The following is a 13,018-nucleotide window of genomic DNA, read 5'->3' on the forward strand; positions in this document are numbered from 1 at the left end:
ATTTCTCTCGCTCTCTCGCTCTCTTGCTCTCTCTCAGGGGGCTTTCAAGAGGTAAAGGGGTAATTACATGGTGTTTTTCTTTTTGGGTGCCTTTGGGTGAAGTATTTTTTCCATTAAACCCTCAGTAGGTCGCACTTCCATGTAAGACTGCACCTGTGCTATCAACCTAAATCACAAAGTGCGGCAGTGGTGTAAGAGAAAATATAAAGTCTGTATGTTTATCCCATTGAAGCCAAATATAGAAGAACATTACGTGCAATGTGTGTGTGAATTGTGTTAATATTACATCATTACTTAATAATAAAATCTGCAAATATTTTAAAACTAATGGGCAACAAAACACCTAATCAATATTAAATGAATGGTAAAGCATTAAAAACACAAATTGCAGGTTTAAGACTTGTTTTTGTCGAGCTTTAGTGATGTTGTAGCTGTGTTCTGGGAAGAGCGTCTATCACACTGACAGCAGAGCACATGACTGACTGATATTTAATACCAAAGTCTGAGTTTCCCACAGGCAAATAATTAGTTAAGGACAGAGCTGGTGGGTTGAAGAGAAGGATAAAGGATGCTGGAAAACGACACTGCAGTCACAAGCTTTGGCCTTTATGTACAACTATACAATTTTGGGATCAGGAGAGTTACTGTATTTTTGTACAGTTTGGCAATGTGGTTGATCTGGCCAGTCTGGGTATTCATTTTCAGGTTGTATTTAAACAAAGAAATGACAAAAAAAGCAGTTCTGTTTTGTTGTACAGTCTGAATACAGGGTTTCTCGCACATTTATTTATTTGTGGTGGCCCGCCTCGATTAACACATCTGCTGCCACAGGTAGATTTTCTATTTTTGTATATGGATATTTTGGATTTATAATTTGTTAAAAATAATAAAACAATATAGGAAGTAGTAAAACTTTGAAAAAGATGTATCGTCAGTATCAATACACAGATAAAGTTCAATTAACAGCCAATTTAAAAAGAGTGTAGTACTTTTTTTCAGCATTACAATGAACAAAGTGCAGATTTTCTTGCAATTTTTGTGAACCAACCGACTGTTTTGGGGTTATTTCAAAGACCAAAACATCAATCAGTGAATTAAAAAGGTAACTGACAGAATAACACATGGTGGAAATGAACAAGAATATGTATTAGAAATGTAAAAAAAAAAAAAACCCAAACAAAGAGTGCAAACTTTGAAAAAGTGCCTCCAGATTGTTTGTGCATCCAATTTTGACAGCAAACAGAAAAAGGTCTTGGTCATTACCCTGAAATTATGTATGTTGGTTGACATCAGTTTGATTCTCAGCAGCTCCACATGTTGTGTCCATGCGTCTTTTAGATATTCAGACTGGTGGATTATTCATTTCAGAGGAGATTCCACATGTATGTGACCTCATGCTGGTTCAGGCTACACTGTTGTCCTAATTTTTTAGTAGAGAAATTTAGGTTATCTCCCCCCTCCCCCCTTTGGTCATGGTAGTGATTTTAGGACACCAGACAGAGCAGACTGCTCCCCTCCCCCCACCTCTCCATATGCACCTCCTCTCCCATGTCTCCTCCTGTCTTTGTCCATCTCCCCCATCATCCTTCACGCCTCCCTCTTTTTATTTTTATTTCCCCCTCTGAGCTTTTAATATTTTCCCTCATCAGCATTTCCATATTCACTGAATTTAAATTGCTTCTCACTCTGTCTGCCCCTGCCAAAAGCAATGTTGTACTCCACACTGTAATGTTGGCTGAATCAGACGTCCTTGGAACACCCCCTTGGCCCGCTGTGTGAGGTTATGTAAGGTAAGATAGGGTGTAAAACACGGATGGTTTCCTCTTCTCGATTAAGAGCGAGTTCAAGAGAATTTGAAGGTGTTTTGTAAGTTTATGGTAGCTACTTCTCCATAAATGAAAATCCCCTTCTGTGAGTATTTAATTTAAAACTTTTTTGTTGTACAGAAAGTCAACAGTGTCACTCAACAGTGATACTGAAGTTGTGATCAAATGTTTACATTAAATGTGCATTTGTGCCGGCTTTTCAACATTACACTCAGTACTTGTCTGCAGCTTTTCTAATGAATCCCTTATGCGCGAGTAGGCAATTTAATTCCCACTCTAAAGGCGGACTCCGCCAGTAACAATGACAGTCAATAGAGGCAATTACAGAATGCAAATACTTTGAATAGCTGTCGCTGAAAAAATGCCCACCAAAGATAGTATTAAAAATGGGATTTGGGATAATGAAAATTTGAAGGATTATAAGATGTGTCATTTTAAAATGTTTGACAAATAAGCCTTTTTTTATTTTTTTAAATTAAGCTGCAGCACAGACATAACCCTCCGGAGGCTCAGATGTTGTTGTCAGTTTAACAAATTTAACCATCGTTTTTTCAAAGTCACATGACTTGTTTGTAATCAGCAAAAGTTCAGCTGCAATAATATCCATTGTAGTATTTATTTCATGATTGTATGAAATAAAAATAACAGGTAAATGAACCTTCTGTAATAAGTAGTTTCAGAACTGTGCCAGAGTGTGTAAAAATATGTTCCTGTTACCCATAGTGACAAACATTTTTGGTCATTTGAGGTGGTTCTGTTAACATCAGTCTGCTGAAGCTGAGTTTAAGAAGCTCCTGGTTATCAGTGTTTTCCCATTTTGCGGACAATTTCAGCTGCTATTCTTCTTCTTAAGTTAACTGCTAACTGCCGTTCGCTGCTTTGTAAATCTCATGGCTCCAGGTCACGTCACACCCACCCCATCCTGCCAGCTGTGTCTTTATATAGGTGTCGCTTAAATGTCACTTTCAAGTCTGTGCTCCCAAATAAACATACCATCAGAAATTGTCAACTATAGAATGAATGCATTGTTTAAAATATGAGGTGTTTTTGTGTAGTACGACACTTGCAGTTAAATTCAAAAGTGCCCATATTCAGTTTTCAAGGTGCAAAACACAAATTCTGTAAACAAACAGACTTTGTAATATCATTTTGCTCTTTTGTCAGGACTTTGACTTCTCCTCATGTAAACTGTCTTGTTCAGTGCCAGAACAAGAAGATTCACCTGTGAATGCACCCTGTAGAATATGTCAGATCAGTGCCGAGCCAAAAGAAACACATCGTATGGTTTGTAGAGAAGTTAGTTTTTATGGACACAACAACACAAACACCTGCACAGAAGAGTATAATGCAATCTATTGCAACAACCCTGAAATAATTCCAACCTTTCTCAAGCCTTTTTCTAAAACTCTGTGGTTTCATTACATTTTAACATGTTTGTGTAATTTTTAACACTCAGTGGACATTCTTCATAAAAATAAATCAAAACACACGTCTGGAGAAACACTGAACTTAATCTTCACAAAGTAATTGCAGGCCAGTTGCATTGGATTGCATTATATTGTACAGGTGTTAATAAGTGATGTCCGCCTCCAGGTAGTTCTAGAGGTTGTGTCAGGTAAGAAGAAACAGAAACAAGAGTCTAACAAGTTGGACCAACATGGAATTGTTCAAAATAGCAAACATATACTTGCATGTTATGCAACTCTTATTTTACAGCTTGAAAGCCTGACATGAACTGAACAGTTTGGCCCGCTTTCCTCTGGAATATAAAGTTACATAAAGCCTGATGGCAATGAATCAAGCGTCTTTTGGCTGTGACTCCCAAGTTATGTAGGCTAATAACAAGCTGTGCTGTATGTCTGCGGTAGTTTCATGTGACCAGCGCTGGACTCTGTATAATTTAGGTTACTTTAAGGGAATGTTTTTTTTTAACAAGAAACATTCTCACTGTGTCCTTGAAGTCTCTTTTTCAAATACACAACCTTTTCTTTTTTTTAACATGAAATATAAGATCATGCACTCTGCAGTACAACAGCAAAAATTTACTGCTAAAGTACAACCTGCTTTGATATCATTACTGTTTTTGCAGTTTGACTTCTTGACAACAGGTTTTTTCCATGTCTGTACCAAGACAGTTTCTCTGTTTGGGTCTGAATGGCAACTGTAGACATACTGAAGATGCACAAACAGTATGTTCACAAGTAAGAGGCTCACTTAAAGACCTCCCAGCCAAAATCTGCGGCCAATACTTCCCTGGCATGTAACGTTGCGTAAGAATTTCACAGCTCCAAGTACTGTATGTTCTTGTTCCCAATATAATGTAGCGCACTTCCTGGAGTTTGTGGTTCTGTGGTTGATAAGATGATAACAGCGTCAACCTTTGTGATGCTTGTGTTTTGACTGAAATATCGCTACAAATATTTGATAGACTGTCACTACATTTTGAATAGACGTTCACGGCCCCCCAGAGGACGAATCCCAAAGACTTTGGTGATCCACTGACTGATTGTGGGTCAGCTTTTGTTTTCACCTTGTTAGTCTGTTTGTGTGTGTCATGGCAAAATGCAGCACTGGACCTATTGTTGATGGAAATACCACTGAAGTGTTTTTGAGCATTTTATCACATGTTTATATATGTCTGTCTATGGACTGATTTAACCACTGAGGCAGCATCAAAACTGTGCAAGATGCAGACACAAACTCAGGAGGTAGAGCAGTCGTCTACCAATCCAAAGACCAGGGATCTGATCCCTGGCCCCTTCAGTTTAAATGTCAAATTGTCCTTGGGTAAGAAACCCAAATTTGTGCCATCTGTGTGAGAGCGTGTGAAGGTTTATCTGATGAGCAGGTGGCACCTTGTACGGCAGCCTCGGCCACTAAAATGTGTGTGTGAATGGGGTTTGACTGGTCCTAACACTAGAAGAGTGCTATCAGTCCATTTACAATTTACAAAGGGTGCCAGGAGTCACAATGAAGGTCGAGTTCGAAGATGGGTGTGGTCTGAGCAATGGCGCCGGAAGTAGATTGAAGCAGGCAGGGGCTGTTGACTCAAGCACTTTACACCCCTGGCCCATTTTAAGTTGCAGATTGCTGTAGAAACGCTGGTTTGATCCAATCACAAGATGGCCTCTAGTTAAAGGAGCATATTTTATATTTAGAAGTGTTGGTGGAACTAGTGGCATGGTTTTATCACCACAAAAAAGTCCTTGGGAACAAGTTGTGTAGGATGTTCACGTCGAACATGGCAACTGAAACCACGGGTCACAGCCTATTATCTGCCGACAGCAAACATTGGTTTGGTCTAGCTTCTAGGGGGGTTATCTTTCCTTAACCCATGGCAGGGAACAGTTTTGTCTTGATGAGGATCGGTGCTGCAGCAATGATTGCCAGTACGTGGGTCAGGGGGCCCTCCACACAGTCCTTGAGCTGATTTGAGGAGGTTTCACAGGAAAATGAGCCATATTTTTATTTCACTCCCTTGAACATGAGTGGAACAAAATGAGATGCAATGAGGGCATGATTATTTGGCTCTCAAACTTGCTGCCATCATCTGAGCTACATTACAGAGTTCTACATGCTGTCTTAAGGCATCTATAAGAAATATTTTAAAAGTTTGCATCTTTCCATTTTGACATTTTTTCTACAAATGAAAAAAATCTAAAATCCATGAAATTGTTTCTGTGGTTATATACATATCTGTGTTTCGTGGAACCAGAACTCCAGAGTAAAAGCAAGTTAATCAGGTCCTTGGTTACTGGTTTTCAGCCCAGCAACAGGTCCATGAAGGCCAACATGGTTGGATTTATGAGGCTTGTAAAACCGCCCCGTCGGGCCAATAAGTCAACTTGGCGGAGCTACCTGTTGTGTAATCTGCTGTGTAACGTTATGCAAGGTGAGCTGGCAGCTGATCAAGTGTAAACCTTGCTTTGATGCTGTGTGTCTGGGCTCATCCGAGTGGGAGAGCATATTATTTCCAGCCTTTGTTTATATCCATTTGAGACAACTAAGGCGATAATTCTTTTTTGCTGTGGTCAATGTAGGCCAAGGAAATGTTTCACTAAAACTCCTCTGTGAATCCATGTAATTTATATATTTGTCTGAAGAAAGCACATAAAGAAAGTCTTTGTTTTCTAAATAGCTCAGAATATCTGTAATGTCCTCAGTGCTGCTGTTCATAGTGACATTGATAATGACATTTTTGTGTTCCAGTTTAAAAAGTCATTATGATTTATGTTGTGCATAACAGAATTATAGTGCTATAAACAAAAAAAGGGGAAAAAAAAAAAACATTGCTTTTACCGAACTACAGCTGATAATGAGGGGCACGGCAGTAGTCTGTGGTTTCAATTTATGATTGTTTCACTCTGGCACAGAGAAAAGCCTGTGAGTAATGCAAGTATAATTTTGCTGCTGCTGAGAGATGGAGCTTTAAAAGCATCCCAGACACTCTTGAGAGCTCTCCCATTGTGTGTGTGTCTCTCTCTCTGGTACATTTCCCTCTGTCCTTCTGCTCTGCAGCTCTGTCTTTTATCTGGAGGTCATAATCTTTGTTACGTCTCTCACAACGAACCTCTTACTATCCTCCCTTCCTGTCTTTCCTTTACCTGTTGCACGGCCAAAAAAATAATAATTTAATGCTTTACTTTTCCTCAGGAGAATAAACAACTCACACATATGAGATTAGACTGAAATTTTCTTTTTTTTTAAAAATATAATAAATAAATAAAATAAAAAATAAATAAAATATTATATTAAACATCACAGATTTTTTTCCAAAGGGCATGTGCTTTTCTTTGTGTCCACCTCAAAATAACTTTGTACGCACTTTGCAGCACTGTCACTTTTGCACTCTGCATTTTAATGTTTGGTTCACATGCCATGGATAGTTTGGATGCAGTTAACAGCACTTGTGCAGTGTGGCAGCAGTTATTTCTAAACTTTTAAATAAAAAGTATATGACGTCAGAAGATTAAGTAACACAATACAAAAAAAAAAAAAAAAAACTTGCCTTATTATTTTTAATGTCAATACATTTCAGTGATATAATTTCTCCTTGTGTGTATCTGCAGTGGGGGGTTTATTTGCATTTATACCAGTCAAAAAAATGTATACATAGCAAACTAATCCTATATTTTGCAGAAACTCTTAGACATGAAATAAGTCGTGGATTTGGACATAAAGATGAGAGGATTTTTGAATGCTACACATGAAATTCCTATTGCAGGACTTCTCTCTTTGTGTATCCTAAAAATTGTGTATAATAAGTGATGACACAATGAGAGGTGTGCGTACTTGATCTAATAATTTTTGGGGGACAAAATTGTGTACATACAGATACATTGTGTTTTGTTTTTTTTTATCAGCAGACAGAACAACTCAGTTGCCAGAATAAATGTAGCTTTTTGACATTTATGCAAACCACGGATGTGTTAAATTTGTACATTTCATTTGAAGTGTTTTTTTCCAGTTTAGTTTTCAATTTTTTTGTTACGATGCTGTGGTAGGCACAAAAATCACTTGGTTAGGGTTAGGAAAACATCCTGTCTTAAAATACCTGAACTTGTTGCTGCAAACACGGATGGACATGTCTCATTTTCTGGTCCGATAATAGAGGTTGTTGAAACAGAGGTTCTGCTGCTGTCCACCGATTGGCGGCTGTCCTGTATGTCATACATATGAGGTGTAAAAATGTAATGTGTCTGTGGTTGACAAATGTGCAATCCCAACCTTTTTTTCTGGCGACTCGGCAAGACAAAAAGCTCTACACTGTCAACATTTATTTTAGGGTTCTAACTTAGTTTTAGAGTCATGTTTCGGTTAACGACTTAGGTTAAGATCAGGATAAATGTTGGGGATGATGCAGTATAGCTTCTTTGACATAACTGTGACTTCATTAATTGCAAATATTTCAAAGCGCCGAAACAGTGTGACTCACAAACTCTGTGGCAGGTTTGATACCAAAGTCCTCCCAACAATATAACGTTCTCTACACTTTTGTTGTTTTTAATTTTATCACCTTTTTGCTTTTCATTCACTCAGTTGTGCTCAGAGGTATCTATCATAAATGATTTCACCCTAAAAAAAATGTATAAATGTCTTAGTTTGCACTTCAGCTGGCTAACAAACACAAGAATTGTCACATCTGTTGGTTATTTTAGGCCATCTGAACTTACTTTTTCACTTTGTACTGTTAGTTTTGTGTATAATCACACTGCACTTTGATTCTGTTTTAGAGGGCTTTTAAAGTGAGGATAAAGCAAAATTAGCAAACAGCTCTTTGTGGAGTTCCCCTCCTGCTGTCTTTGTACTCATGAGAAAAGCTTCAACCTGCCAGTACATAAAGACAAATGGCAGCAGAGGAAACACAGACAAGTCAATTACAGTACATGAAAAAATATTTGTGTGTGTGTGTGTGTGTGTGTGTTTGTGTGTTTGTTTGTTTGTTTGTTTGTGCGTCTAAACTCTATTCATTCATATCTGCACGCTTGGTTTCAGGTGTTTGAGGTGGTCATGCTGAGGTAGCAGCAGCGTGCAGGTCAGGATGTCTGATGAAGAGGAAGAGCGGCTGAACAGGAGGAAGAGGGAGACGGAGATCTGCTACATCATTGATGAAGACAACGATGGAGATGATGAAGACGAGTGGATACCTGGTAAGTCAGAATGGTTGATTATTACCTAATCACGATTTTCTTTACAGCTTTTTTCCTACTGGACAAAAAACCCACTAATGCCCACATAATCTGTCTTTTTTCATCAGTGGGAAAGGTTGCAAACAGCATTCATTCCTCAATCAAATTACTCTATGCCACTAATGGAAAAATTACATGACACGTTGGACGCGTTAAATTCTGCCTAGTTTTGTGACACAATCCAATCACAGGTCACCACAAATACCATCCATCTCCATCCAAGCAGCATATGAACATCATTTCAAATTTGGAAAAAATAAGAGAGATGAATGGTTTGCTCTGTAACTCACAATCAAATGTAGGTCACGAAATCATTTCAAATTTGTCGACACCAAGTTTGAAAGAGCGACTGAGTAAGTAACAGATATATAAAAACAATTACCACCATAACATTTTCCCTGGCCTCCATGCTGCTTTCTACTGTTTACTACTGTTTTCCGGTGCGTTTGTGACGTAGACTGTAACACACCAGTAACATAAATTAACAGGAAGGTATACTTAACCTGTATTGCCTGTTTTAGCAGGTTTTCCCACATTTAAACCTGCACAAACACACTAACTTTGGTGGTAAAAGGGTTTTAAGTTTGGGCAATTTACAATATATTTGGAGCACTTTATATCTGCTGTGATGGTTGCTCTGGTTTTTGGTTTTAATTGTCAACAGTCTGATCAGAAATATGGCCGCTTCTTAAATGCAATTGTATTGATCGTTTCCATACAAACAAGCAAACGACAAAAAAGCACAAAGGTTTATGGTTAAGAAGACGGATGTTGACAACTGGCGAGTATGATAAAAATAAAGGGAGGACACTGGCCATAGTTTGGCTACGGTTTTGTTTTTTTGCATTGTTTATGTCTGTGTCCATCACAAGCCACAGCTTTTCCTATAGTTTCAGCTGCTGGACATTAAAAATTGCATTTACAAACACTTTTCTTCTCTGTTTTTTTTTTTAAAAAAAAGCTTGTCTGTGCTGTCCACATTTGTGACCAGACAAGCTCTCCACATCAGCCCTTGGCCTTCTGTCCTCCCTTGGGAAACAAACTCCTCTTAACTCCCTCGTCTCCTCTCATTTCTTCTGTTGCCAGTATGCGTTACATAACCCAGTGAATCATCATTAGTTCTATTAGATGCTGACTCGTGTGTGTGTGTGTGTGTGTGTGTGTGTGTGTGTGTGTGTAGGAGTTAGGATTTAAACTTTGGTTGGATAAATTAAATGCAGTCAGTCTTTGGATGACTTTGTCCTCATTACAGAGAAAGCAGAGTCATTTTTTTAGTATTTACAGTTTTTAGCAGCAGTGCAATCAAAAAGCACCTTGTTAACTTGTCGTTTTACATTTTAAAAACCAAATGCACCGTAGTAAGATTTCTCCCATGCTTAGAGTGCTTCTTCAGTTGATTTATGGTTAAATAAACATTTCAGGTTCTGAAGTATTTAAATATCAAATAAATGAGAGAAACAAAGCGTGAGAGTAATTGCAGAAATAACAGTTGGCTTTGAAGTTTAAAGCTGCTTCTCTCCATTTTATTGTTAATAGTGCTTTTAGTCCTCCATTCATCTGTGATCTCTTGTACTTCTGTCTTTGTGAGCATCAGCTTGAGTGTTAGACCTTGAAGGGGCGGACATTTTGTCTTCACTTCTCCAGAGGCTGTTTGAGGGTTAAGTTTGAATTTTAAAGTAAGGATTAGGTAAGTTGGGATAAGGGGCAAGGTAATATGATTATTGTTATGTAAATGAGGTCCTAATAAGTACAGATGTGTGGGATGAACCCTGTCCCAGTCTGTTTTTTGGTCTATCAAACCACAGTGAGTGGATTCACAAGCATATTATGAAAGCGTAGACACCCACCCACCCCGTGCACACACACAAACGCCACGTCTGTGTGTTTCTTTCCTTGTCTTGTCCAGGATGTCTTTACTCATTCTTTTTCTTCTCTGTCTCCTCCACTTCATGTCCCCTCTGTCTCTCTGTCTTCAAAAGAGAAAACACTTTTCTGGCACCTGCTGAAAACATGCTGCGCTGCAAGTTAGTTAGCGGAGACAGATATGGGCACACGTGCATTAAAAAACTATCTTGCTGCAAATTCCTTGCTCATCAAAATAAAGTATAAAATCTAATAACATAAAATGTATTTAATTAAAATACAAGGTATGACCTTCACCTCCCTACATTGCAAAAATGAGCTCTGCTAATTTCCCGCATCATAGATTTGAAGTGGCCAATCAAGATATCTTTGAGGTGGGAGGCTGCAAATTCAGAGGTGCATGCTGGGTGGTTTCTGTCTGTCAAAGCAACCATTGACTAACTGAGTAAACAGCTGACTAAAACCCAGCTGGAGGAACTGAACAGTTAGACCACAGTGATGCAATTTTTCTCTCAGATGACAGTACGACTGAACATTTAGCAATAAATATGAGTGCAAAAGACACAAAACAGTACCATTACAGCTGTGGATGTTACAGTACAAAATAGTTGAAGAGAAAGAGAAGCACCCTCAGAATACAACACAACAACTTTCAAAAGAAAGTGCTGTTTTTTGTAAACACCTTCACGTGGCAGTGCAAGGAACACAAATGCAATACGATGGTTCATAATGAGCATGCCACATAATTCACTTGCATTCAGCCAAAGACTGTGATTAGGGTAATTGTTGTACAGTTGTTTTTTTGAGAATTAAATTATATAATACTAATTTGTAACAAAACACTAAGAGCTCGTATTTGTGTATTTGAAATATACTTAAATTTGAAAAAAATCTCAGAAATAATTAAAGATGTCTTTTAAAAACATTTAATTCAATACTGTTCTCTGAACAGAGCAACAGAAAAACAACTAGCATCTGCTAAGAATTCTGATCTTGCCATGTCTAAGGCATAAAAAATATACATTTTAGAGATTATGCTTATTTGCTTTCTCGCTAAGAGTTGGTTGAGAATATCCACACCACGCTCATGTCTTTATGTTAAATGTGAAGCTCGCAGATAGTTATGTAAGCATAGCATTAAGACTGAGAACAGGGTGAAACTGCTAGCCTGGCTCTCTCAGACGGTTACAAAATCAACCATCCAGCAAAAAAAAAGAAAAAGCATATGTTGACCTATCACTTAAAAGGAATGCATCAGTATTTTGGAAGATTACAGGGGTAGCTCTGTGACATCTCTCTCAGCACAAAAGATGGAAAGCAATGGATTAAAAACCACAAGCACATTTCCTTACCATCATATACTATATATTAGCAAGTTTTTGCACCATCACACCATTTGGATTGATACTGTTGCCTCAATGCCTCAAAGACATAGTTAATATATTGGGAAATAGATTTTGTTTGGCTTTAGTTCTGAGAGAAAGAAGAGAAGATCAATTCTGATTTGATAATTGTGTTATAATTATGGCGCTAGTGTCATGAGGCGGTTTATCTAGCTTTGCATTTCGACTGCAAAAGCAAGGGGAAACAGCCCCCCAGCTCCTCAGTTATTTCTCTTAATATATTCATGGACCAATGCTTTCTGTGACATCACAGACTGGAGAATGGCTAGAAAAAAACATGCGCTAAGTATCCGGCCTGTAGAGAGCTGCAAATCTGTGTTGAATAACCCTTTAATGTGGCAGATTGCTTGTTATGTTTGGGCCTGGGCAGCAGAGACCTGTGAACCTGTGAAGAACTCTCACACACACAAACACGCACACAGTCTGTACATTTTGTCCTAATTACAGAAGCAGCATCCTGTGTGATGCCATGTACCAGTAATGCTATGCCATTATTTAGGCTCTCACTGTCTCTGTGCAAGAGAGAGAGAGAAAGAGAAATGATGGTGAGGACAGTAATGACGCTGATGACGCTGATGATGTACCATTAACAAACAGGGGCTCAGGCCTGTGCCTTCCCGCTTACTGCTCGGCTTATAAAACATTTTTACCACAACAGTTGTGCAACACTTTGTATAACTGAGCCACCGTATCAGCTGAGGCTGCAGAAGCCTAGAGGCTGCAGAAGTTTGGGGCTCTGAGGTTGCTGGTGAAATTCTCTAAGGTGATGAAATATCCCTAGTAAGAGAAAACAAATGCCGGTGCTGCATGTGTAGCATGTTGCTGTGAATGATGAATCAGTACTGGCAAACTAATACATGAAGTTATGTTACTGTGCCGTGGAATTACAGTTGCAAGCATTTGCTGCTCTAAAATATCTCCAACATCCAAGATCTGTTGTGTTGAGCTTAAAGACAAACAACAAGAAATCTTTGAAACAATATTTCCCGGTTGGCCATTTCTTTAACAAGGTTGCTGTTTGGCAACCAGATTTAAACCCTGAATGCACCACTGATTGTGCATCACACAAGGAGGAAATTTTAAAATAACCCCATTTTTGTTTTGATATTTGAACTATTTTTTTCCTTGGCATGTCTACAATTTAAGTTATTGTAATTGTATTGATTTAAATGTTTGCACATAAAACTGCTGAGATATCTTCCTGGGCTGAAAATGTATGACTTGTGCCATGATGGTG

At 38.4% G+C, this 13,018-nt stretch overlaps 1 protein-coding gene across 1 annotated transcript in view; it reads left to right on the forward strand.

Moving 5' to 3' along the window:
- Window positions 1–13,018, forward strand: part of LOC121946567 (helicase ARIP4-like) — a 78,203-nt gene that overhangs the window by 12,717 nt on the left and 52,468 nt on the right. The window contains exon 2 of the mRNA XM_042491188.1: window positions 8,322–8,476. Coding sequence (XP_042347122.1) covers window positions 8,368–8,476 — 109 coding nt within the window. The 5' untranslated portion in view covers window positions 8,322–8,367. The remainder of the gene's footprint in view (window positions 1–8,321; window positions 8,477–13,018) is intronic.

This window comes from Plectropomus leopardus, chromosome 8, assembly GCF_008729295.1.
Source record: "Plectropomus leopardus isolate mb chromosome 8, YSFRI_Pleo_2.0, whole genome shotgun sequence".
NCBI lineage: Eukaryota > Metazoa > Chordata > Actinopteri > Perciformes > Serranidae > Plectropomus > Plectropomus leopardus.